Source organism: Alnus glutinosa, chromosome 2 (assembly GCF_958979055.1).
Source record: "Alnus glutinosa chromosome 2, dhAlnGlut1.1, whole genome shotgun sequence".
Classification (NCBI taxonomy): Eukaryota; Viridiplantae; Streptophyta; class Magnoliopsida; order Fagales; family Betulaceae; genus Alnus; species Alnus glutinosa.
The window spans coordinates 458,365-485,624 of record NC_084887.1 but is presented as its reverse complement, the minus strand read 5'-3'; the positions used below and the strand labels follow the sequence as shown (position 1 = coordinate 485,624).

Sequence of the window (27,260 nt, the reverse complement as noted above, 5' to 3'; positions counted from 1 at the left end):
GTAATACCACGCGTCGTCCGCCACCGACCGGAACTCTAGGCCACTCTCCGATGACATGTCCTACAACACACTCACAGACTGAGAGGTGAACTGGAGAACATATATGAGACCATCCAGTTCAACAAAAAAAAAAAAAAAAGTGAAAAGACAAAAATATCCTTACACTTTTAACTAAGTGAATACTTTCCCGTTTAACTGAGAGTCCGTTTCCGACGAGAGAGGAGTGAGAGTTGTGATTTCCTCTAGTTATCGAAAAATGGCGTTCCGTCGTTTCCATTTTTGACGTTTGAGTGATGGACGTAGTGTCAGATTTGTACAGGCGGCGGAGTGTGGTACTGGTACTGCATTGTCATTTATGGCCAATTGGTCTGACACGTAAAATGTTCCTTCAACGTGCACTAGAATTTATTATTATTATTATTATTTTCAATTTTAAAAAGTCGACCAACACTCACATCAATTACACTTTCATTTTACTGAACACGGTCATATTAGTGCATGTACTGATAGAGGATAGAGAGTACCTTTCAAGCTAAAGTGGTTTAAAACAGTAATTTTCATTTGATGATGCAGAATTACGGATTACGGTTCTGCCGTTCTTGTCTATAAAAAATACTAAACATTCTAACATTTTCTTTTGTTTTTTTGTTAAAATTTAATTATGATCATTTGTCACAATTTTATGAAATTAAGACACACTTTTTAAAATGATAAATCTCATAAAATTATGACACATTAAGTTAAAACCAAATTTTTTAAAAAAGTATTTGAATGTTTAGCATTCATCTTTGTCAATAGTAAACACACCACCACTATCTCCACTGCAACTCTCTAAGAGCATTCCCATCGACTTGTGTAAAATTTTATCTATAATAGCTAATGAAAACTCACTTTTAGTAGTTTAACTAACCACTTTTCAACATCTTCTTCCATCAGCTTATCTAAACTTCTTCTTTATTTTATTAAAATAATCAATTTTAATAATAAATCTTCACAAAAAATACCAAATAAAACACATCATCACCGGAAACTTCTACACACCACACTGACCCACGGACACTCCTACACACAATCGGCAACCATCACGGCATCACCACCACACCTGACAACCAGCAACCATCACGGGATCACCACCGCACCAAACCACCAGAAAACTCTGAAAGATCGGCAACCCAAACCCATACGCCCCAACTCATAAGCTTTCGAAAAATCGGCAACCCGTACCCATCCTCCCAAATTCCAATTGGCCACGGGTTTCTTTGCTTGCTGGGCTTGTATTGTCGAAACCGAGCGATTCGACGGTGGTGGTCCTTATGGCAGGCCAGCCTTTTCAACCGAGAACTTGATCGTCATCGTCGCGAGTTTTGATTCTGGAGACGAAAGGCACGTTGAGAGGGGTGGCCAAAGAAGACGAACTCAGAAAGAAAGAGAGAGAGAGAGAGAGAGAGAGAGAGATAGAGAGAAAATAAAAACAATACATTTGTGCACAGTGTAACGCCCCATATAGCGTTACACTATACACAAATGGAAGAAAAATCTAAATTAGCGTAAGAATAGAGAAGCCAATGGAGGTGTGTTTTTTGTGTTTTCTTATCTATTATAGATTTACATTGGGTTTTACATAACTCACTGTGAATGTTCTAACCCCACAACTCCATCTCTTTATGATGAATGTGCGCAGTAGCAAAAGCTCTCTTCTATGGATCTTGACCCCGTCAAGTTTCTTCCATGTTTGTTTATTTTAGTTGCTCATTTTATTTGGACAAAAATGTTTTTTTATATCAGAGACTTTCGTAACTGAGATACCCAAATTTCAAAAGATTCCAGAAGAATATTACAAAATATATTTTATAATATGGAAATGACTGATCAGAACAAGAATCTGCACAATATATCACTAAGAAGGAAATATTCTGGTGAAGTAAAGAATCTTAAAGATTTACAGCTCAAAAAGTCGGTGTTCTCTACAGACCGTCCGAATGCCCAATTGCGAAGGTCCGAACGCCCAAGTTAGAAACTTAGTGTCCGACCAGGGTCCGAACGCTATAACATTTAGAGTCAGTAGCTCATGGTCCGAACGACCCAGCAGATGCTGAAGTCAATAAGTTTCCGTAAAAAAAATGTTTATGCGGTGACTACAAATGAAGGAACTACTTTATGCAATTGTTCAGAAGCTAGGGTTTCCAGGTCTGGACACGCTTCAGTATTTTATGAAGTTTCAATTGCAGGTCTAGACGCCCAGAAGAATGGTCCAGACGCCGCCTATGGAAATCCAAGTTTGTGTCAAATTAAGTTTTCAAAAGCCTATTTAAAGAGGCTCATAGATTGTTTATTTGTAAGAATTCAATATTGAATTTCAGTGAGTTAAGAGATGGTGTTTAGGTAAATATTGTTAGATGTGGTAACTTTCTCAGAGTATTTATGTAATTTGATCAACTATTTAAGTATAGCTTAGAGATGAGTTATAAGCTAAAGGAATTCATTAAAAAACTTTCTAACAAATGGTCTGGTTGAAAGGCATTCACATATAGGTACGTGCCAAAATTAAAAGTACGACTACTGCATTGGGTTATATGAGTACGATTACTTTGTAACTAACTTTTTCTTCTAAACAGTGAATTGTTTGGATTTGGCTGCCTTGTAATAGTTTTTTTCTTTAGTACAAAAAGTTTTAACTTCATTACCAAAATATCTGTGTTATTTATATTTCGCATTTAATATTTTGGTATATTGATTGATTACACATATAGGAGTCTTAATTTTTCATTATATATTTGAGCTTCTCAAATAATTAAATCATAATCAAGCTTTATATCTAACAATTTACAACATGTCACACAAAATAAATAATAAAGTAGAAACAGAGCCAGAGCAAAAAATAGAAACAGAGCAAGAGCCAGAAATAGAACCACATGATGCTAAAATTAAAAATGAATGGACAGACACATGTGAAGTATAACGGACATTTATAAAAGAAAATGTAATACTCAGAACATTTAGAAAAAGAAATGTGTCCTCAAGAGGTAGCTCAATCGGGTAGAGATCACGCTTCATGAAGCAGAAGTCACTAGTTCGAATCCTCCCTCCCCTTCTTGCATGGACATGTTTAAAAAAAAAAAAAAAATGTAATATGCTTAAGGGGAGATGAGATATGAGATTTGAGATGCTTGTTGAATTAAAAAATAGGCTTCAGGTCCCTTTTTTTTTTTTTTAAAAAAAAAAAACAAAAGATAAAAAATAATAATTAAGTGGTAAATATGAATCATTTAATTTAAAAATGATTATTTATAAAATTGCATTATCCCTAACATTTTTTTTCATGTTATGGAAGGCTTAGAACACGAAATTAAAAAGGCTCTAATAACAACTGTTAATTGTTATGACGGATTTGCAAATAAAATTTACGGAAAATTATATTTTATCCTTACGAAGTTTCACAAAAATTGTAATTTTGCTATCGAAGTAAAAAAAAAAAAAAAAAAAAAATTACAATCAACCTCAACAAAGTTACAAAATTTTACAATATAGCCATTCCGTTTGCTTTTTCCGTCTCACCTGACAGAAATTAAAACAAGTGCACCGCATGTTCAATTTTTAGTCCTAACTTTACGAAAATGTCCTTGCTTTTATAAAAAGATTTTTTTTAAAAAAAAACAATGAAATATTATTTGCAATCGACCACATGTCCACATCTTCCCTAGTCCATCCCGCACGAAACAAAACCCAGTAACGTCAAAGCTAAACACATGAACGTCTCCGCCATTAATGTAAACACTGGATTTCCAGCTACGTTAGGCTCAGACGAAATGTAAAAGACTAAAAAAGTTCCTGTAAATGGGAACAAGAACCCGGGCTTTGTCCAAGAACCGCTTGGCTAGAGGCAAGGCTTCATTGGTGTCACATGCCATGTCCCCGTTGATGGCATCAACAACCCACCTGTAAACATAGGTATCGGCCAACGAGAGAACGACGCTTCTAGAACCATCTAGCTCCACGTCCACTACTGGAACAACTGAAGTTGTGTGCTGGATATTAACTCTGACTTGTAGAAGAGTGCGGGCTCAATGCTATAGTACGATATGGACATCTTATTGCTGAGGTTGGGACCGCAAACCGAACGTCACAGGTGCCGGTGAGCGAGGAGGTGGACGCCAAGGAGAAGTTGGAGAGTGTGAGGGACTCTACACGGAACTCCAAGGGGTGGGGGCGGAAGACGAGATGGAGAACGAGAGCGACAAGGCCAATGACGACAAACGAGACGACCGTGGCCTAGAGGAATGGACAACCTTATTGATCTAGCCATGTTTTTTTCCAAGACCCATTATTACCATTTAGACACCATATATCTGCATTAATCATGAATCGCTCCAAAACACTGCTTTGGTACATAAATCTATCACTCTACCATCCGTAGAAACTGGGACAATTTGGAATATTGCATATCAGTATTCGATACCTCCTAGTGCTACAGAGCTTCAAAAGGCTGGAGTAAAACTGAAGAAGCTACAGAGTGGTAGCTTCTTTGACATAAAGTTCAACAATAGGTACTGGAAATTCTGTTTTTGAATATAGATAATGGATCAAAATCTGTCTTCTGAAGGCGGAGAGGATATCGGAGTCAAAGCAGCCAGAGTCCTTCCAGCAGACCTTGTAGACCGTGAGTCTCACTTTCGGAGCCACACCTTTTGCAATTCCAGTAGCGTAGCCACCCATGCTGGCAGTTGGACGTCGTGTGGGTCCCATGGCCATCGGCATCTCTCAGAGATTGATACTCCACCGTATCGTTTGTCATTGAGCTCCCACTCGAGGCCTCGTGACCTTTGATGAAGAACCTCGCACTAATCAACTTTCGGTTGCAATTGCTCGCCGCGAACTTCTCTCCGGACGCACAAGTTCCTGATTCTTGATAGAGGTCAATGAAGCTCCCAAGTTCAAACCCCAGTTCCCCTTCGGATGAATGTTAGATTGTATAAAGAGATGGAGAATATTACAAAATGTTCCTTTTCGGATTTTGCATTCCAGTATTTTTGAAGGAGAAGAAAACAGAAAGGTGGCAAAGGAAACCTAGAAGCTGCGAGAAGGAATTCATGGGAATAATGGGCAGTGAAGTTTCAGATGAATTTAAGGAGGCATCAGAAGGTAGGAGGAATGGCCAGTGTGTCGAATTCTAATTGGTGGAGCTGGAATCACATGGGACAACCTCAAAATATTGAAACTGAGGCCATTTTCCTGAAGTTGGGACTAAAAATTGCTTGTGTTTTAGCTTCCGTCAGGTCAGACGAAAAATCAAACGGAATGTTCCATTGCAAATTTTTGTAATTTTGTTAAAGTTGATTGCAACCTTTTTTTACTTCGGTAGTAAAATTGTAATTTTGATGAACTTTATGAGGTGAAGTGTAATTTTTTCTAAATTTTATTATATTTTCTTTATAAATTAACGTGCATTTCTTAATTAAAAAAATAATTAAGAGTGTATAATTTACAAGTCAATCACTATTTAAATAAATTAATTAGTCCAACTTTTTGTTTAATTATTTTATTAATTATAAATTATCACCTCAATTTGTAAATTAAAAAAAAACTGTAACGTTACTTTTGGCCAAAAAGATTAACCTGGCCGGGCTGCCTTCTCTTTCAACCATCAATATTTTTTATTTCTTTTTTCTTTTTTTTTTTGAATAGCAACCATCAATATTTCACCTGCAAATTAAGAAGAACACCAAGGGGTCATATATGTGTTAATACTGTATATGAGACTAATGTCAACTCTCAAATATCCACATATGACATATTATCACAAAAGTATTTCTTAATATCATATCGTTAACAAGAACATTTGGGATCCCCTACATACGATATTTTAGTTTTTCTGATGTGGGATGAGACAAAAGTTTATTGGGTACCTAATTTTATTTAGGTGTTATTAGATAATTAAGGTATCAGAATTTAATTAATGTTTCAATTATTCTTTTAAGAGTTTAAGACTTAAAGAGTATTATTTTGTAATTTAATAAATGTGTTTTGCCCAAAGTCAATTAGGGTTAAGGTTTACTCAAATTAGTAATAATGGGCCTAACCCAAAGTCAGTCAAACTAAGGTTAGGGTTTTTTGTTAGTGTTTATTTAAATGTTTTTTTGTACTCCAATAGAAATAGAGTCAATGAATAATTAAACAGATTTTGTTTGAGGTGTGTCTCCTCATTTATACGAAAAATTATGGGAAAACGTCAACGACTACTGTCTTGTTTGTCAAAGAAAAATAGAGCATGTTTTGGTGGTGAGACTCCACTCTCTTATTTCGGATGGTGAAACTCTACCGAATTTTTATTCTCTTTAGATTGTGTGACCCTTCTTCTCCTAAATTTCATTTTCTTACAATTTCTATCGTTATTTAGTGAGGAGCAATGCTGCACATCCCAAAAAAAATTTCAAAATTTTGTTCCCAAATAATGTGTCACAATCTCATTTGATCTATTATTTTGGAAAATGTATCACAATCTCAAGAGAATGTGACACATCATTTGGGAACAAAAATTTTGAAATTTTTTTTGTGAAGTCTAGCATTTCTCGTTAGTGAGACTATGTAATGTAGTGGGTCATCTATTAATAGTGGATGATAGGTCAACTGGAATAAGGATATAGATAATCGGGTGAGTTATTAGAGCATTCTCAATGACTTAGTCATTTTTCACCTTTAAGTTAAAATAGCTAACTAATTCTCTAAAAAGTCACACCATCCAATTATTCAAATTAAATGCGAAATGAATTTGTATTGCATATGTAAATAGTGCAACTCCACATGTAGAGTTGCAATATTCACACATGCATCTCTTTCTTTCACTCTCTCTCTCACCAAAACTCCTTTACGCCATTATAATATTCTAATATATCTCCGAATTTGAAAAATTGTACTTCAGAATATGTCTATATGACAAAATTTATGTTTGCTATTTTAAGGTCACATTCATGTGAACCACCTCAAATAAGATCAAAAAATTTGCTGACTTCATAGCAAATAATTATCCAAAAAAAAAATGTCCATGTTAAAAAAAAAAACAAAAAGAGTTGTCGTTGAAAAAAATGTCTTCGAATGAAAATAAAGAAAGAATAAAAAATAATGTTTAAATAATATAGTAAAATAATAGATAATCGGATAGATGGTAACTTTTGAAACCCATTAGTTAAAATAGATAAAATAGGTTTTGATTAATCATTTTGCATATAAAAATACAAAAGCCATCGGGACTCTTAGTAGTTTGGTTGTTGGCACTGCAAAAAAAAAAAAACTTGTTTTTTCTCACCAACCGTTTTTGACGTCTGAGGAGGCCTAAAATGTCACTAAACTTTAGTAACAAGTCATTTTTCACGTGTGTACAACGTTAAGAAACAGGGTGTCAAAATTGGAGATTTATTGACATATCATTTATTGACGTGGCAAAAATTTTAACATGGCAATAACTTTTTGACGTGTCAAAATTTGGCACGTCAAGAAAGTTATCGACTAGTAAAAAATTGACAAGTTACTAAATCAAGAAAAAATTAATTTTTATTTTTATTTTTTACTCGCCCTAATATATTTTTTAGATTTTTCACGATTGACCTGATAGGCAATTTACATATCTACTTCCAAATGTACATTTTCATCGATCCATCATACACAACGTCAAAATTTATATTTTCATCCATCATCATCAATCACAACTATTGCCAGACAACGATTTCACATTCAAAAGAGGTGGGAAAGCTCTGTTTGGCGCTGCAGTATGCTGAGTGACCTCGGGCATGAAACTTGTCCTAAGCATCATTTTTATCAAGCTGGCAAAAACAGGTCTCATACGTGCCCAGTGTTGCTGCCAACTGAGCATCCTTTTCTGCCCTCTTGAAAAGGTCCATCATAAGTTGGTTACAAAAGGTTAAATTTTGTTTTGTAGTCCTTATATAGAAGGCCCCAAGGCCAATGTAATATGATATATTACTATTAAATAAAATTCTATCTTCTTTCTCATTTCTTGAAGGTTGACGACCTTCGAATTTCGTCAATCTTATTCATTTCATCAATTTTCATTACAATTCCATTTCATATTCATCTTCCGGATTACACATTCACAACACATCATTTCCATTTGTTTGTCATCAGATTTTTCTGAAAAAGTACATCGGCCAGGCAATACATTGAGATAGTGTCAAAAAGTGACTTACATGTGTGTGACAGATAGTATATAACAAGCTGCACGAGTAAATTACATTGATACCTAATCCAAAGCATATGAACAGGAAGCAGAGCATCTATGATACCTAATCCAAAGCATATCAACAAGAAGCAGAGCATCTATTAGGATATAACAGCATGATCTTTCCAACATCCAAATCTAGCCTCTTCTGAAGTCCCTTTCGATGATTAAAAAATTCCTCAAATAAATCCTTAAGCAGTTTAGCTCTCTCGTACTCTTCACTTCCAGAATGGACAACCCTTAACTCGTTACTTCCAATGCTCCCTTGCTGTAATTTTATCTGCAGAGTAAATGCTAATGAGTTTTAAGAAGGAACCAAAAAAAAAACACTTGTAATTATTTACTCCAACCTCCCGAGTGTTCATGGAGGCAAAAGGGTGAAATTACAGGACACGAAATTGGGAAATAGAATCTCTCCATTTCAAACGTAAGTATCCCATTTCACAGCCAAGATTTAAAGTTGGTGTATCTATAATGTTGACGTTGTACCAACTTTAAATTCTGACGATAAAATGGAGCTGTTATACAATTAATTGATGATGGGGCTGTATGCCATAAACATGATGCAACCCCCTATAGTGCTTGAAAGAGCAGCATCACCTTTCTCTACCAAAATATTCACAATATGCTCCATCTCTTAGCCCATAACATATTCAACCCCAATGGCCCAAAAGCCAAAAAAAATATTGAAACACAGTGCTTGCCTGAGAGGTAACCGCCTGGATCCACATTGACGCTCTTAGGGCATTATGCCCTGACATTTTCTCAATTATCACCCATGGCCTGCAGATAATGAGTTGGTAAGGAACACCAACTCTCTTGTGATTAAAGCTAAATAGAAGTAAACCAAAAAGTACAGTAACAAGGAAATAAAAAAGAGCAATGGATCGACAATGATTTATTCAAAGCATGGGGCATATTGTATAATCAACGAAATGGCCAAAAGCATTAAATGTATCAATTAGATACAAAAGAATATTAGGAAGAAATAAAAGTGAAGAGCAGCTAATATGATGCTAGAAAGCCTAGAATAATGCATATGCATGCATACCTTTCTCTTGAGGACATGATGATGTGGTTGGAATTATCCAGAAAATCACTTAGCTTTAGAAATTTCATTTCACAATCTAACACAAGGGCTCCCTGTGTTGATGGCGCTGAAGTCAAATTGGGGAAAACATAGACTTGAGGTGATATGGAAGTTTCTCTATGTATGAACTCTGCAACCGATAAGGGAGATAAGCCTTTATCCAGATTCTCAAGCAGTATCACATAATGGTTTCCTAGCCCCCCAATATCTGTATCTTGTATAGTCCTTTCCAGATGACTGTCAATCCTCCCTGCTTCAGACATACACGTACACAAACCACTACATTTGATTGAAGGCAAAGAGTACAAAGGTAGATTCATCTTGGGTAGTTTGCTCATATACAAACAATGAGTATATTGGGAAAAAACTGTAATTTAACTCAATTTCAGTCTCCTGCTTAAATATTAGGAGGGCAAAAATATAAGAGACACAAGGCAGTGACAAAGGACAGAACCCTATGAAGGGGGCTTGGTATTTTGGGATCTATAACTTTCGAGAGTAGAGTTTAGCTTACTCCCCATTAAGTGTGGCAATTCGTATTCGTATGTCGAATTTGGATTGTGTCGAAGCATAAATATAAGATTACATAGATTAATTATAATCTAATCCATTTAATTAATTAGGCAGACCCCTTAATCATAATTTACTAATTTCGAATTGAGTCCGGGAAAGTGGCCAGCTCTAAATGTCACATGTCAGGTTCGGTCATATCAACACATGAATATAAAATTATATAGGTTAATCTTAAATCGACCCATTTAATTAAATGGATTTAAACGGTCATACCCTTGCTAATTTTGTATTGAGTTGGTGTCGAGTGTGTCGTGTCAATTCCTAGTCTCCATAATGGGGTAAGGACAAACCTTCATATGGGCATGCTGTAATCCCGGCCCGGGTCCGCTTGGCACGTCCTTTTTCCTACAAACAAGTATGTATCATGTCAATGCTAAAAGAAGATGCAAGAAATGCAGTATAATTCGAAGTTGTTTCCAGTTATCTGATTACCAAAGACTGGTTTGGGCTTTAGACACAAAAATCAAGAGCTTCATACACAAAGTAACCTACCCGTTTAAGAAGGTCAAAATAACTCAGCTTCCGCTTATTGTTTGAGCTACCGCCAGCTTTAGAAATCAAAGCAGGTTCCCTATTGATTATAAATCTCTCCCGGGCTACTTCCAGAAAAGAAGTCACCTTGGGATCTATTGGTGCAGTTGACTGGACTTGACAAATGTTTTCAATAGCTGTAGCGGTCAAGTTCTCAGCATTTGGTCCATGTAGCCAGGAAAGGATGAAGACGCATGAACACTCTTCTTCTCCTCCCTGTTTCTGAGCATGTTCACGACGCTCCACCTACGAAAACAATCCCAGCAAACTCCTTTTCTTATTGAATAAAGTGTGGGTTTAAAAGACAATGATAAAAGAAGGCATTTTTGAGAGTGAGGGGTGAGTACCCCATCGACGACGGCGTCGTAGAAGCGGACGTCGTTGTCATGAAAGGAGAAGGAGGCGCAGACCCGGTCGCCCGTGACGACCTCCGAGCAGTCGGAGTCCTGCACCTGTACGGACACCGCTCTGAAGCGGTCCTTGAATTCGTCCACCTCCCTCCTGCTCTTGAAGTCGCTCGCTCTGAACACTTCGTCGTCGTCCTCCGAGAACCCCAAGTACTTCACCCTTAATACCTCGCCTTCCAACCCCACTCTCGCGCTGTACCACGCGTCGTCCCCCGCAGACCGGAACTCTAGGACACTCTCCGACGACATGTCCAACAACAGACTCCAACACACTCACACAGAGAGAGAGAGAGAGAGAGAGAGAGAGAGAGAAAAGAGTTATTTTGAAATGGCGTTCCGTCGTTTCCGTTTTTGACGTTTTGAGTGATGGACGCATTGTCAGATTTTGACACGCGTCGGAGTGTGGTACTGCATTGTCATTTATGGCGCCGGCATACTATTACTGTCATGTTTGAGTCCTTTCCTTTTTCCCAAGTTTTGTGATGATGGGATGGGAACAGGGTATACTGAACATTGCTGGCCATCAGCGTCTGAATTTTTTTTTTATTATTATTTTTGCTTTCAAAAAGTCAACGAAGACCGTCCCATCAACTACACTCTTTTTTACTGAACACTGCCTTTTAACCACACACTCTTTTTACTGTACTGATAGAGAGAACCTTTCAAGACGAAGCTAGAGTGCGTTGTTATATATATATATATATATATCACCAATTCGATTTTAGTAAAAAAAAAAAAAAAAAGTTTGGAGGAATTCAATTTTATTAATGGGATTCCTAGCCTAGGCATGCTTGCTACATATTCATAATTCATCATCAATTCGATTTTAGTAATGTATGTATATATGTGTGTCGGCCATTTTTGAGAGATACTACAACTTATTCCACCACACTTTTGGACCTACACTCCATAAACTTCACTACAAAAAAAGGAGGGGGAAGGGGGTAAGAACATTTCTGATTCTGACTCATGAATCATGATGAAATATCTTTGCCAAAAAGTCCAGTTATTCCCTTCCCGGGGTCACTCTGTTTCACAATCGACTCTCCAACCAAAACCTGCAGCAGAACAATACAAATTTTCAGCTAATTTTACATGCTCACACGGGTACCATGACTGACTGTTCTAAAATGTTGAGGATCAGTTTATTGGTTTGAAAGCTTACCGCCCTAACACCAGCGTCTTGAACAAAAGCTATATCATCGGGAGTAAACAACCCAGATTCCCCAACTACCTGAAAAATCCCAAAAAATAAAAAAATTAGAAAGATATCACATAATATGAACAAATACCAAACTATATGTTTCTGTGAGTTGCCATGAATGGTAAATGGATGGCTTACAATTATGTCTTTTTCACGTATCCTTTGACCACGCTCTCCTTCAAGAAGCTTCTTTGTATTACTTATATCAACCTCAAATGTTTCTGCAGAAAGGCAGAAGTAGAATTGCTGTCACACATATTGTGACCAAAGCTTAAAGACCTATGCACCTAGGTTTGATTCTATTAACCCATTTTTGGGTATATCATCAAGACTATCATTGTAGCAGTTAATTAACTGAACCTATAGCATATCAATCCCTTCAGTTATTGCAGTTCGAAACTGAGCCCCAAGCTAATTCCCCATGCAGAAAACTGAGATATGGTGTGCCAATGGCACTTAATAATTGAAATGCGTTACACTATAAGACAGTGATGCATACGTTGGTGGCGCATTTGAAGAGCAGCAAACCCAGTGATATGTTTCTAAAGAAAAGAAGGAAGAAGCAATGAAACATCATAGAATGCAATTGATCCAACTGAATTTTCCAGTGTGCGAGTTCGAAGGAACATTCCTTCAAGGTTTTGAGAAGCTAAAATTCATATTATAACTTCAAACTACTAGCCATAGGTTGACTATCGAAAAAGAAGAAGCCATAAGGTATGGAAGAAAACAATTTAATATGGTATGTGCACAAACAGTCATATTACGAAGCTTGAGGATCAAAATAAAAACAAGGGTTAAGCCAGCTTGTAAAAGTTGAAAAAATGTACCGAGGTTGCGGTTGTTGATGCCAATAAGCTCAATCCCATCTATTGCAAGAACACGATCCATTTCTCTCTCATCGTGCACCTAAGGATAAACAGCAGAAGCAACAATAGCACATTCAGTAATCAAAATTGCAGGTAAAAAGTTTTAAGTTTCTCATTTCTAACAATAACATAAACTTGTAATACAACTAGGAAGAAAAGAAGATGGGAAAACTAAAGAAAAGGCAACCCGTAAACTCTTGCATTCAAGACAACAGCAATAACTACAACAGAAGAAAATGTTTTGAAACCAAAACTCCGTCAGACTATGACATTTAAACCAACAGCCAAAGCAGTTGTGATTACATTCCTTTTAATGTGTCATAGAAGATAAATATATGATATAGAAGCTCAATATTAAGTCAAATGTCTCAGAGTAGTCAAGTATCTAACCCCGAAACATAAATACGTTCTACCACCTGGAAGCAGAAGACTGCCTCAAACATTTTTAGTTACAAGAAAATTTGTGCAAGTATAACAAACAAGAAAAGAGCAACATCTGTACCTCAACAAGTACTGCCAAACCAAGCAACTTGCAGATCTTACTCAGGTATTTGATGTCAAGATCTGGCAAAACAGCAGCAATTAAAAGAATGGCATCTGCGCCTTTTGCTCGAGCATTGTAGATCTGCCATGCATCTACAACAAATTCTTTGCACAATAGAGGGCACTGCATATTTTGCTTGTATTAGATGCATAACTCATATCAATCACTAAATAACAGCTTGTATCTGTCACTATAGACTAAGCAACAACACAATATAAGGACCAGACCTTTACTCCAGCATTCCTGATTAACTCCAGATTTTCAAAGCTTCCCTACATTGGAAATACAAAGCAAGTATGAGGTTTTCCTTTTTTCAGCTTTAGTAACGAGAACTTACTTTAAAATAAATTAAATCCTGCAACTTTCATTTCATAAGAATGCCTAAAAAGGTTTAAACTGATTTGTTTACCTTGAAATACTTTTCATCTGTCAAAACACTGAGACATGCCGCTCCACCTCGCTCATAAGCTTGGGCGATTTCAACCTATCATTAGAAACTTTCAGAACGTTACATAAAATGTGACAATGAAAGAAAGATATAAATAAATATAATCTCGAATTTTGGGTGAACTGGTACAGTTCTTGAAGGTCTTCTATAATTCAAGAGTATAGCCATCTCTCTGGTGTCACAAATTCAGTAATGGCCCTTAGTCTTACAGAACTCTTTCTCTCCTAGAATTAACACCATTTTATATTTATGCATATAGGACTTATCTACAAAGGAACTGCTGTCCCAAAGCGCCGCACACCGCGCCCACACCCCCCCCCCCCCCCCCAAGGGGGAAAGCAGCACTGTTTCATTAATTCTGATAAATTGATAATGTATTCAAATTCATAAAGAAGTGAACTTTTAGTACTTGTTCAAGAGATGAACTCTAAACCATTTTAAGTAGAATTGAATACTGCAAAGATTAGAGATCTGGGTCTCACTAACAATAAAAAAAGGCAAGCAACTCTATTCATTTAAGAATTTCATGTCTGATAAAATCCTAGCAAAACAACTGCAGCCTTCAACAGTACTTGTATCATTTCAAACAAGTGGAAGCAGATGACGATGAAGAAAACAATGATGATAAGAATATGTATGAACAAGAAAATCAGGACTTGGTATTCCTCTAAACATGACGTCATCAATAAAAAATGTAGTAACAGATACATACAGGGATATCAAATGTAGCCCAACAATAGGGTAGTAATATAATCTGCAAATAAATTCAAAAAAGAAAAAAGGAAGGATGCAATTCTTTGAACCCCAAGGCCAAGGGGTAGTACAATTGGCTAGAGACCACGCCTTATAAAACGGAGGCCCTAATTTGAATCTCCCCTCCCTCTTCCCCTGGGGCCAATTACTTATCCGAAAAAGAAAAAAAAAAAAAAGGAAGGATGTAGACTCACTGGATCAAAATCCTCTCTTAGAATTCCTCTGCTTGGAGAAGCCTTTTTCACTTCAGCAATCAATCCAGGCAGTCCTGTTCGCAGATTTGCTGCTTTAAGAGCTCCAATGAAATCTCTAGTAGGAGGAGCATTCTCAAGTTCTTTGTTCAGTACTGAGAGAGATCTTTTCTCTCTAAACTGAAAAATGATAGCTATTAGCACAACAGCAAACTCATCAAAATACCAAAAAATGAAGAAGGTAAAGGGAAAAACAAAACATATATTTTACAAACCAAGTTGTAGAAATTACTTTTGAGACTTCCTTGTCCTTGTGCCAAATGATTTCCTCTAAAATGTTGCGGGGAGTATTCCCCTCATTCTGCAGCCGGAACTCAAAGGGTCCAACATAGTGCAAAGGGGGCCCAGTCGACGGTCTCCTCCTAATTCTTATACCCTGGCTAGCAGCTACTTCATCTTGGAACATTCCCACTTCCCACTCCTTGATTTTAAGAGCATTTTCTTCAGGTACAGTTACTGGTGCATCTGTGGCAGAACTATCCTCGGACTCTAGCTAAACAACATTCGAACATAACTCAGTTCCCAAGCTATTAACCCAACTGAGCAGTTAGTCGCTAATTTCATCCCCATGAAAAAACACACACACACATTTTAAGACATAAATGGGCTTCAACAATCACAAAAAATTTCTGGCTCAACAAAATTCTCTATTGCTTAACTTACCACATCTTGTGGAAGCTAGCATATCATATATAATCCGAGAACAACTCTACATTGCACCAATTTCCAAATTATTCACTTTCTTGAACTCAGAAATAAATAAAACATCACCGTAAAGAAGGTAACTGTACTGAAAACTATGAGACCCACATGCAAACAAGCTTATATTCTACATGCATGTGATTGTAAACATTGAATTATTTCAAAACCCACAAGGACTTAGCTCTGAATTGGACAATAATGTAAATACAGCGACCGATCGACACAAAACAGTACATATCGGCGTCTAAATTGGAAAATTTGGTAACCTGTTGAGCCCTAATTGAGGAAGAAGCAAAAGGACCCGAGTTTCGCATATGCAAGTCCATTGGAATGGACCTCCTGACAGATAACTGGTTTGGTCTGTGAGCGAAAGACGGAAGCGTTGCTCTCAGAGAAACCAAACCCTCCATTTCTCAATATAATTGTGATGTGGTGCTGCCTTGTGTAGGACAACAGTATTGAAGACGATAATATTCGTAAAGATCTTGCAAATGTTGCCACGAAAAAGTTTTCGCTACGACAACTATAGAGTTGTAACGACGAGACTTGTTGCCTTCACAAGTCTCAATATAATTGAACTCTAAAAAATCACAATTTTAAGGCATTAACTAAGAATTCAGAGATTGCGAAAAAAAAGAGAGAAATGTTCAAAACCTGTTGAGCTCTAATGGAGGAAGAAGCAAAAGGGACCGATTTCCTTGTACGAAAATTCATTGTGATTCCTGGAATTGAATTTCTGGGAGAGAATTTGTTGGGTCTGTGAGTGATAGGTGGAATTGTTGCTCTCAGAGAAACCAAACCCTCCATAATTTTTTTTTTCTTGTTTATTGAATTTCAGATTGGTGAAAACTGAAAACCCTAACGGTCTGATTTTGAAGAGAAAGTGTGGGTTAAGTATAGTAGGAGAAATATAGAGATAGGTGAGTCTACAGAGTAGCTATTGGTTGTGTTTCATCCCAGTCTTCCATATTTGGCAAATAACTAATTATTAGTTGATTTTCTTTATTAACTAACTAATTATTAGTTGATTCTCTTTATTTGATTTGGTTAGGTGAGACAATATTTTGAGAGAAACGCTGTTTATAGTACTTTTATTTGGCATTATTGGCAATTCACTTTAGATTTTTTTTTTAAAATATATGATCCAATGATGATGGCAGTACCGCATCAATAAAATATGATAAAAATATGATGTATAACATTACTCATATTTTAATTACTGACTTCCGGTGTAACATCGGGTGTAATAGCTATAATTTGGCTGTTGTTGCACCACGTGGAATACCCTAATCTGTGTCATTATTGTACTAGATGCGTCTTACCCTATTACATTGGGGTAATGTGCCGGTATCCATTAATTCTTAAGTGAAAAAAAAAAAAAAATTAAAAGAAAATTGAAAAAATTGACATGTCAATTCAGTACTAGATGCAATACCACTTATTTGTGCAAGTAAAGTCACAATCATGCATTGAAAAAATGCAATCCCTTTGCTGCACATGTTTGGTGACTAAAATGTGATATTGGTGGACTGAACTCAATTGAAAATCTGGAAAACTCTTATGGGGATTGATTGCATTTATTGATTCCTGAATCCCTGATTGTATGGCCAAAAGGGAATGAATCTTCTGGACACATAATTAATTTCTCCCCATGTAAAAGGGACAAAGTTGTATTATGATCTTTATTGGGGTGGCATAGCTCAGATGTTTCTTTATTGCCTTTTTATTTTAATTTTCCTTTAAAAGAAGAAAAAAAGATTTCCAATACAACATCAAAGAATATGCTTCACTTAATTTTCTTTTTATCAAAGAATATATATATATATTCCATTATGTATGCACCTACCCACTTAAACCAGAGAAGTTGATTGTGCCAAATGAAATAGAACTTCCATAAGAGAATTAACTAAATAGGAGGCTTCAGTAATTATTATTTATTTTTATTTTTATTTTTTGGTTTTTTCTTTTAGCACCACATATTAATAACGATAACGTCATATTAATTTAAACATGGCGAAAAATCCGTTCCGTAGCTCGCCGGAAGTCCCAAGCTCTTGCTTAAGGTCACATAAGATGATAAGAATCCCACCAGATATGAATTGATCCAAAGTTCATATTCATATGGCCTAGTGATATTCATCTGAACACCCAAGGAGAAACTGCATTTAGAAATGCTCTCAATTGAATAGCTTCCTCAACCCATCAAAGAGATTCAGAGCTCTCAATTCACCGCTCCTTATATCCCTCAGCCTCCTTCTCAATATCTGGAAATATAACCACAATCAAATAAAAAATTCAGATGCATGATATACCAAATATTTATTTAGTAGGGCATATGCATGATACTAGTTACTCATACAAAACCAATACGGATTGATAAGATATTTGTTTAATGGCACACTACACCATGTTACTTCAATTTTTATTTTATTTTTTTTCTTCTTTTTAGAGACAAGGTTCGAACTTAAGACATTTGCTCCGATACCATGTTAAACCGCCACTTATCTCAAAAACTTAAGCTGATAAAAAATTGTTAATATAATCATTTAATTTATGTTATAACAAACTACATATAATCAACCATAGGAGGCTTCCATAAATGCCATAATTTAATGAATCCAACTTCTCTTGAGAAAGGTTTAAGCATTAAGGGGCATTGTGGTCGAAAATCAGACAAAATAAGAGAAGCAATAACAAAGTGAGAATCCATGGACTACTTGATATGCATCCTTATAGAAAACTCTTGATGTAGCTTCAAACCCACATCATGAGTGATTGAGTGTTGAACAAAACTCTTTTAAGTTCGATGGTTGAAAATGTAGTTTAAGAAGAAAAATCAATTGACAAAAGGTAAAGGGGGTTTTCGCTTACATATTGGGCACGGAATAGAATTCTCCGCTCGCTAGTACACAAGTCTACTGCTAGCTGTTTCAGAAACAGTCTTCGGTTGAGTTGCTTTGGAGATGTCACATCCAAATCCATTGATCCACTTGCCTGATCAGGATAATGTATTAGGGCTGCTTTTCATACGGAATCATAACACTTTCTGGCAACCACGTCAATTTTTTAAAAAAAATATTCCCTCACCTGCAAGAATTTGTTGTATTTTGATATGCTAGATTCACAACTGTCCAATATGAATTGCAGTGCTTGTTCCTCTATTTCAGGGTACCTTAAATCCTTCTTGGTGGTAGTTTTGTTTGATGCTGCAGCAGCCATCTGAAATAAAGATGTTTGAAACAGGCTATACAATATTGAAAAAATTGATTCATAGTTAAGAAGGCTAAACTGTCAAACCTCTTCAAACTGTCTGCTCATACTTGGAGGGCTGACTGCTAAATAAGCATACGCCATTAACTCCACTGGCCAACCAGTGATTTGTATAGGAAAACACTGAGTTCTGCCAATAAGATGTATGCCATGGTACTTAATAATCTTTTCTTTTATTTATTTAAGTAAGAAGAATAACTTAACATAGAATAAGGAAGCACAATTTATGTAATCATGCCCATGGAATCAAAATTTAACAGCAGATAGAAGAGGGAACAACAGATTGCTCACTAATACCTAATTTCAGTTGTAACAGAAGATTGCTAAATCAAAAGAAGTAAAAGGTTATCAATAGTTACCTCAACATTTGAAAATATTTATAATGTTATGGATATAAAAAAAATTTAATAGTACAATGAATAAAGAAGAGAGAGAGAGAGAGAGAGAGAGAAGAGTATGAAGATGATTCCATTGTTCTATGAGGTACTTACGCTGAAAATTCGTACTTTCTCAGAGCCTCCAACTTCTCCTTATAACATCTGTCATATTTCTCAAGTGACAGTGACAACTCAACTGAATCACATGGGTTGGTACCCTCTTTCGGCACAAATCCATACGACAGCAATAGCTCTCCATTAGACTTCTTCCCATATGAAATGAAAACCTACAGAAAGTGGTAGGAGAAATCAAGTATTGATGTTCCTGATTTAAATGACATATAACCCACTAGTATTGGTCTCAAAGTTTCTGATAAGTAACTTACACCTGGATCCAATGGGTCTTGAATGCACAACCTCACCCTCGATCCCATTCTTATGGGGGAGGAGGGTGGAAGGGTGAAGAGTAAGTACCAGTTAATAGTGTTGGTCTAAATGGTTTATAATTATAAAGATGATGAAGAAAATCACAAATAACACTGGAGTTGGTCTAGGTGGACACAGTCCCCTAAGAGAGAATACATTTGGCTTTGTAGCAGGTAACATATTGCAGTTATTTTCAATGAAGAAAAACTAACATGATCCCTTCGCTTATTTTTTTTCTTTTTTCATCTTGGTGTCTCAGAATCAATCAAAGTATCATGTCACAAAAAAAAAAAAAAAAACCCAAATTCCTAAGCCTTTCACCAAGTTATTAAAGATCTAAACCCAAAATAATTGGAAATATTCTTTTAAGTCTCCCCTTATATATAAGTATTCCTAGAAAATACTTAAACTATAAATACATTAGAATTTTAAGTTTATGGTCCTAGCAGCTCCTCCCTATGTGATGATTTGTCAATAATGTACTTAAATTTTGTTTACCTGCTCACCTGGCTGATATGGCCGGTCTGTTGTAAAGACAACTCCCTGTGATGACTTATCATAATCCAAAAATGTTTCCACCTAGAAAAGTCAATAACAGGAGTACCTAGTTAGATTTTGAATTGTGCAGATTTTATTTCTAATGAAATAAAGAGTCTAGTCAACATACCTCACAACTGTGATTCAGCATATCTGCCCATGGAACCAAGGCCACCCTTCCATCCATTGAGGGTAACCGAACCTGTGATTTCAGAATAATGAAGTCTAAGTGATTCATTCTTATAAACACATGTGCCTTTTAAAATCCATAAGGATCATCAAATATCAGGCTTCAATCTACACCATGTTTATTTATCAAAGATAGAATAAAGATGTTAGACATTTACTAAAAAGGTTTTTAGGCAACTTGCAAAAAATTTAAATATTTTCTCAGTGACATTTGAAATATACCTTCTTTTCCTTAACACTTATTCAGTTTGAGAATTTTGGACCAGTCAATTGTTAGCCTTGGTAGTTTAGTACTCATAATAATCAAGGTCAAGGGTTCGGGCATTGGTAGAGATAGAAGAAAGGGCGAAAATGGGAGAAAAAAAAATTGATCAGACCTTAATACATAATTCCACTTTTTTTTTTTTTTTTTTTTTTTTAAGAAATCGTACTGGTCTTGACTTCATATTACACCACAAATCTGTTTACTATACTGCTATGAACAGCAAAATCATTTTTGGCAGGTGTCCAAACACCTTATCATAGTTTGACTCCTTATCTGTGAGGCAGCAATTCAACGATATTGTCAACTAAATTTACTTACCAAGCGTGAGAAAAGAATGCCAAATGACCATTTGAAGGTTTCAATATTGAATACCTGTAAACCATTCATAGTGCAAAGTCAAAAATTGTACATGATGCAAAGTCAAATACAGCATTTGATTATTGTAACAATAAATATGCATATAACAAGTTCCAGATGCAACTTGTAGTTAGGAATGTTCATATCTTCTATGCCCAACTCAGCATCAAAGACAATTATAATCAAATCCTGAATTGAAGTATGAGTAAATTAAGGAACCGTAATAGTTGTAAGAACACCAAGACAGCTTAAAGTGCAAAGAGGAATAAGTTTTCCCACATACAAGTAATCACCCAGGTCACTTAAATACACCATCCTATTCTACACAAAGTATAGCAGTTGAGAAAATATGAAATGAATACCTCTTCAGGGAATAAATGAGGATACTTGGAAAATATCCTGAGCCTTAAGTCATTGTAACTACACAAGAAATGGGAATAAGTTTCAAATTTTTAGTAAAGTAAAAAATCCTGTATTCAGCAAAATATAAGCACTAGACTGAGGATATATGTCAACAAAGGCACAAGAAATAATAAACCAAGTTGTAAAGAAAGACAAAATAGCAAAAGCATCATACGTTCCAATGACATCCATGACCCTCTCAATTGCCCGCTCTCTAATCTGTGATGCTTCAAGATATCGATCTAGTTCTTCACGTGTCCTGAAATAATACAGAGAAGCTGTAGGGGAAAAAACTGAGAGTAGACCCTTTCCATATTAGAAAAAGACTCTTAAAGACTCCACCATTAGAACCAGTAATTAAGAATAAAAACTTACCAGTACATTAGTGAATAGGGCTGCTGAGGTAAGGCTGAAATATAATTCCTCCATCTTGAAGATTCCATGAAACTTGCTTCACTAATCAGGTAAGTTGCAAGTAGTGGCCAATCTGGTACAGAATTCTGTTTTAACACTTCACCAGCCTCCACACAGGTCCACTCCTAGTATTCCCAAAGACACATATGCACAGGTGAGAATAAGTATTGCAGGTACACATACAAATTATGAAAGCTAAATCGAGTTATCAATTATTCAGTGAAGAAAAAAATTACATAAGGTCTCATAGAAACACAGTAACTCAGAAGTGCAGACTCGAAAAGGCATGAAAAGACAGTTGAAAAACTTACTACACAGTTTGGTAGTCCAAAAAATCAATACAGTGGACAACAAATTAGCCAAGTCAAACGCTGCAATCTGCAGTGGCAAAGACAATTTAGTGTTTTGTTTTTGTCTTGTTTTACTTGGATGATTTATTTTTGAGTTGTTTTGTCTTTGTTTGTCATCTTTTGTGGATTTCGATTGTATTTTGGGATTAAACTCGGGATTCTTTCTTTCGGTGATCAATGAATTCTATCCACCCCAACTTTTAAAGGTCGATTGGAGCCTTAAGAACTTTTTCATAACCTTGTATGAAGTTATACATTTGGACTAATCAGACAAATGTAGCATGCGCTCATGTTGATGAATATATGTTCCAAAACCATAAACATTCTGCAAGCATTTGTTTCATCTGACTTCCGAGTTACGACAATATGCATCAAAATCAAGCTTATACAACCCAGATAATGTTACAGAAACACTTAAGCAGATTTCTCACAAACATTCTCAAGAAAATCTTACCGAGTCTGCAGCGATGACCAGTGGAGGAGGCACAAAAAGCAGCTTCTCACCCTTCCTGATATTCTTCGAAGCAACAAGTCCTCTTTCTCCCACCTCCACTCTTTCTATGGCCATTTTCTGGGCTGGGAGGCCTGACTCAGACAACCATTTCTGCAAAGCTGACGCGTTTTCCAAGGAATCGATATCACAACCCCAGGGGACATTCTGGGTCACTGCGGCTTTGGCGGTGTCTTTTGTGAAAACTGAGCAATGAATTGTGCGCTTATGAAAGATTGTTGGGTGAGAGTGAGAGAATGGGATGGTTTTGTGGAGTGAACAGAAACTTGGTATGAATGAGGTGTGAAAGAGTGTTGAAGCCTCAGCCATGGCTATGCACGGATAGAGAGAGAGAGAGAGAGAGAGAGAGAGAGAGAGAGGTATCTTACATTCTTATCTCGTCTGCTAAAGTTGTGGATGGATTATGGTCGTTGTGGCAGTTGTAGAACGCTTGGCTACCTTTTTAGTCTTGGGTCTAATAAACGACGTCGTATTTATGGTTTATATCTCACTTTAAAGGCTTCAACCAGTCCGTTGAGTGGGTATCTTTCTTTCTGAAATCCTCTAATCCTCAACATGTTTGTTAATGCCAACATTATCTCCTGCAACTTCTCTACCTTCCCATCGCTGACTCTCAAAGACCCAGAACTCAAAACTTTACTGCACAGCCACAACCTTAAACCCAGAATCTCATTTCTCAAAGAAACCTCAAAGTTTTCAGCTTTTCTTAAACCCCAGAATCATAGAAGCTCAATCTTAGCATTTCAGAAGAAGGGTCTTACTCAAATTTGTCATTGTTCCTTAACGAGTCAGACGTCAGAAGACCCAGTTGTGGAAAAAAAAGATCCCTTGGAAGGTGGGGTTGATGGGGGTGGAAATGGTGGAGAGGGAGGGGACTGGACAACCTCAATTTTGCTCTTGGTGTTGTGGGGAGCGCTCATGTACTATGTTTTCAATCTCGCTCCAAACCAGACCCCGGTACTGTAGGATCATGATTTTATTCATATTAATATACTGCTCTTCTTCTTCTTCTTCTTCTTTTGATGGATGGGTTTTACCGGTGCATTCTGGTTGCGAATCAGTGAGGTATTCTGTTTGCCTTGTTGAAATATCTTCATTGCTTATTTAGATTTTAGATTTATGGTACTAGTTTACGTCTTGGACTTGGTTTTGACGACAGTTTTTCAAATGCTGAATTTTATTATTTTTTTGATTAATTATGTGTAAAAAGCTAATACTCATTCGTAACAAGTGTATTCCATCGTATCTTCTCTTAGATAAAGACTTAGAAATAGAGCTTAAAGAGAAGGGGTGTTTTTTTTTCTTGGGGTGGGGGCAAAGGCTAATTTCAAATTTGGCATTAGTAATCTCCCTATTTTGGATCTATCAATCTTTGAACCAACTTATTCAAAATAACGCGTTTCTGTATATATATGTATTGTTGTCAAGAGTAACGTTTCCATTTTCATCCTATTCTTAACAGTTAACATATTGTCTTTTTAACTCTTTTCAGTCGAGGGACATGTATTTCTTAAAAAAACTCCTGAATTTGAAGGGAGATGATGGTTTCAGGATGAATGATGTGCTTGTGTCTCTGTGGTACATAATGGGTTTGTGGCCTTTGGTGTATAGCATGCTGCTGCTTCCAACAGGTAGAAGGTATGTTTATTTCCTCTAGCTTAGTTAATCAATGATCTAGTGTATCTTTTCTCCTGCACAACTTTTTTCTTGTGTAATTGGAAACTCTATGGTCTTTTAGAATAGGCCAACATGTAGGCCGAGACTATCTTGATTGCTGGAAGTGTAAGGAGTCCTCTAATGCTTACTCCCCATATATTATCCCTTCTTCTATAAGATAAAAATTTCCCGACCCATAGAACAGAGGGGCCCATAAGCCATAACGATTAACTTTGGTTGCATTCTTTGTCATATGTTTTTATTGGCCAAGTGATGCAATGAGATGGAGTAATAGAAGTATCAACATGTCAAGTCCTTTCTCCCTGAAAGTTTCTTGTTATGATGCATCTGATGGCGCATGCAAGCTACTTCTAAGGTGGCCTGAATGCTGCTAGCATCTGTGACGTGTCCATCTAGCTACACTCAAAATTTCTCAACTATTAGTGTTTTGGTGCTGGTTAAGTTTGATCGTTTTTTCCTCGGTATCCGCAGCTCAAAAAGCAACATTCCGGTTTGGCCATTCCTAGTACTTTCATTCTTCGGTGGTGTATATGCTCTTCTTCCCTATTTTGTACTTTGGAGACCACCACCACCTCCTGTTGAAGAAACGGAAATCAAAAGATGGCCTCTGAATTTTCTGGAATCAAAATTAACTGCTGCGGTAAGAAATTTAACTTTCAAAAGCTCCAAACTATTTCTCTTGATAAAATATGTGAAGACAGTATATAAACTGTTCTTGTGAGTGGAAATATTTTGTAACTAGCTAATACTTCACTCTAAAGATGTATAGCAGAAGCATGACAATGCACATGATGCATAAAAAACACAGCCTTATTCTACAAGATGATCCAAAAATTTTAAACAGAAAAAAATAATAATAATAATAAAAAAAAAAAAAAAAAAAAGAAAAAGAAAGAAAGATGGTGCACAAAATATGTTATCATCTCTTACCTATCAAAAAAAAAAAAATGTTATCAATAGCTGTATTATTTGATTGAAGATCACCTGCAGATATTGACATCTATATCTTTCTTTGGGAAAAGGGCGTGTAAGAAAAACAGTGAATATAAAATTCTTTTGTTCTTCCTTTTGTTGACACCCCGAGGGTGGTGTGTGTGTGTGTGGGGGGTGGGGGGGGGAGAGTATTATCAGCCATTTTACTGACTGATTCTGTAAAAACAATTGAGTGTTCGTGCAGGTTAAAAGAGAAGCATTGTGTTGGACTTATATACTGTCATTTTAGTTTTATCATGTTTTCATTTTCTCTTTCTGAATATAAGATGGGTAATTAACTCTGGCCCTTGTGGTCTAGTGGTAGTTACAAATTATTCTTTATTGTAATTACAAATATTGTATTCCTGTGTAGCATGTCTAGATCATTCCTGCTTTATAAAGTGTTGCCCTTGTATTGAGAACAGCAGTTGAAGTATTCACCAAAAGAAGAGAGAGAGAACAGAAGTTTGAATAACTGCAATACATTAGTTTCTTTGTTTTATATGGAATTACAAGTTAACTCCGTTACACATCAGATATCACTTGCTGCAGGACTGGGTATACTTGTTTATGCAGGTTTAGCTAACTGGGATGACTGGAAGGAATTTTTCCAGTACTTCAGAGAAAGCAAATTTGTAAGTGTTGTGAACCATTGATGGATATATGTCAGATATTTCAGTAGTTCGTTAGACTTAAATGGATGGCAAACACTATGCAGCCATTTTCATAATTGGATAGCACCTCATGTTGAAGATGAGTTACAATGTCTTTTTCTGTGATGACTAATCATCATTAACTTTTCAGCCTTCAGTAGCAGTCTTAAAATTTTGAATCATAGAAGTTTCCCCATTGATAAAATTTATGAAATTTATGTACAATGTAGTAGGCAAATTTTAGAATGGAACTTCTCTTTCTTTTTCCATTTTCTTTTCTTCATTGGTAATTTCATGTGGTTGTTTAGTCTTTGATATTTACAATCTTAGAAACCCTTCAGAAACTCAGAAACAGCATTTGAACTTTATGCTGCAGATCCATATCACATGCCTTGATTTCACTCTACTATCTGCATTTGCTCCATTTTGGGTTTACAACGATATGACTGCCAGGAAATGGTGAGGTGTTGGGGAACTCTTAAAGCTTTAAATTCCTCTTTTAGGAGAGTTTACGTAGCATGACATTGAGGTGCTTATAACAGGTTTGACAAAGGTTCTTGGCTTCTTCCCCTATCGCTGGTGCCATTCTTAGGTCCTGCTTTGTACCTTGTCCTAAGGCCGTCACTATCAACAATGCCCGTTACACTCGGCCGCACAACATCCGAACCTAAATGATATTCACATTTTTTGTGCTGATATCATCTGTGTGGTGATTTTGTCAATGTATGGCGAAAGAAGAATAGGCAGCCTAAGATGGATGAAAATAACTTGATAGCAAAAATTTTGAAATGCCATTATTCCTGTGCACTCAACTGTTCAGTCCCTGTTGCTAGATGACGAGTTATTTTCCTTATGCAGACTGCTGGATATGCTTATGAAAGGACAAAGAATGGTTGTCAGAAATTAGTTAGCTTCTAAGCTTGCAGCCGCCTCCCCCCTCCACCTCTTCATGGTGAAATTCACCTGAAATTATAGTTTCAACTCGTTTCCTTTGTATTTTGCATCAAGTAATACATGATCGGTTTCATGAGCAAGATAATTCCCTGTTACTTTGTTTTGGACATTGTAACAATGTAGAAGAATGTATGTTCCATAATTAGAGGCTTCTGGATGTTACAACATTTTAGTAGATGTATTAGATTAAATAATTAGACTAATTCTGTAACTTTAATGAAGTTAATTAGAACATAAATATCCCTATAGATTTGCACTCTCAACATTGTGATAATCTGTATTGATCATAAATGTCAACTCCTGC

General features: G+C 36.3%; 4 protein-coding genes across 7 annotated transcripts; 1 reads left to right on the top strand and 3 right to left on the bottom strand.

The window, feature by feature from the left end:
* Positions 1 to 8,012: 8,012 nt before the first annotated feature.
* LOC133861253 (uncharacterized) lies at positions 8,013 to 11,518 on the bottom strand. Of its 2 annotated transcripts, none has more exons than XM_062296993.1 (6): positions 10,772 to 11,518; positions 10,386 to 10,670; positions 10,184 to 10,238; positions 9,282 to 9,573; positions 8,935 to 9,013; positions 8,013 to 8,510 (listed from the first exon to the last, which is right to left on the bottom strand). In XM_062296993.1, the coding sequence occupies exons 1-6, from the start codon at positions 11,078 to 11,080 to the stop codon at positions 8,310 to 8,312; spliced, it is 1,221 nt and encodes a 406-aa protein (XP_062152977.1). In that variant the 5' UTR covers positions 11,081 to 11,518; the 3' UTR covers positions 8,013 to 8,309. The 2 variants fall into 2 exon arrangements, with proteins under 2 accessions (XP_062152977.1, XP_062152978.1); XM_062296994.1 differs by having other exon boundaries at positions 8,015 to 8,510; positions 9,282 to 9,570.
* Positions 11,519 to 11,700: 182 nt separating this feature from the next.
* Positions 11,701 to 16,555, bottom strand: LOC133861254 (indole-3-glycerol phosphate synthase, chloroplastic-like). 2 transcript variants are annotated; one of them, XM_062296995.1, is made up of 10 exons: positions 16,257 to 16,555; positions 15,133 to 15,393; positions 14,844 to 15,020; positions 13,858 to 13,932; positions 13,676 to 13,720; positions 13,407 to 13,571; positions 12,866 to 12,944; positions 12,174 to 12,256; positions 11,997 to 12,065; positions 11,701 to 11,889 (listed from the first exon to the last, which is right to left on the bottom strand). In XM_062296995.1, exons 1-10 carry the CDS (start codon positions 16,407 to 16,409, stop codon positions 11,806 to 11,808), a joined length of 1,191 nt encoding a protein of 396 aa, XP_062152979.1. In that variant the 5' UTR covers positions 16,410 to 16,555; the 3' UTR covers positions 11,701 to 11,805. The 2 variants fall into 2 exon arrangements, with proteins under 2 accessions (XP_062152979.1, XP_062152980.1); XM_062296996.1 differs by lacking the exon at positions 16,257 to 16,555 and adding an exon at positions 15,869 to 16,066.
* Positions 16,556 to 17,504: 949 nt separating this feature from the next.
* LOC133860893 (ribulose-1,5 bisphosphate carboxylase/oxygenase large subunit N-methyltransferase, chloroplastic) lies at positions 17,505 to 23,119 on the bottom strand. Its single transcript, XM_062296550.1, has 12 exons — positions 22,644 to 23,119; positions 21,801 to 21,964; positions 21,601 to 21,684; positions 21,386 to 21,443; positions 20,985 to 21,038; positions 20,343 to 20,414; positions 20,174 to 20,254; positions 19,364 to 19,536; positions 18,900 to 19,002; positions 18,690 to 18,821; positions 18,474 to 18,596; positions 17,505 to 17,866 (listed from the first exon to the last, which is right to left on the bottom strand). The coding sequence occupies exons 1-12, from the start codon at positions 23,007 to 23,009 to the stop codon at positions 17,780 to 17,782; spliced, it is 1,497 nt and encodes a 498-aa protein (XP_062152534.1). The 5' UTR covers positions 23,010 to 23,119; the 3' UTR covers positions 17,505 to 17,779.
* Positions 23,120 to 23,218: 99 nt separating this feature from the next.
* Positions 23,219 to 27,206, top strand: LOC133860894 (uncharacterized). 2 transcript variants are annotated; one of them, XM_062296551.1, is made up of 6 exons: positions 23,219 to 23,657; positions 24,193 to 24,338; positions 24,849 to 25,017; positions 25,886 to 25,984; positions 26,379 to 26,461; positions 26,545 to 27,206. In XM_062296551.1, the coding sequence occupies exons 1-6, from the start codon at positions 23,256 to 23,258 to the stop codon at positions 26,675 to 26,677; spliced, it is 1,032 nt and encodes a 343-aa protein (XP_062152535.1). In that variant the 5' UTR covers positions 23,219 to 23,255; the 3' UTR covers positions 26,678 to 27,206. The 2 variants fall into 2 exon arrangements, with proteins under 2 accessions (XP_062152535.1, XP_062152536.1); XM_062296552.1 differs by having other exon boundaries at positions 23,630 to 23,765.
* The last annotated feature ends 54 nt before the right edge of the window (positions 27,207 to 27,260 follow it).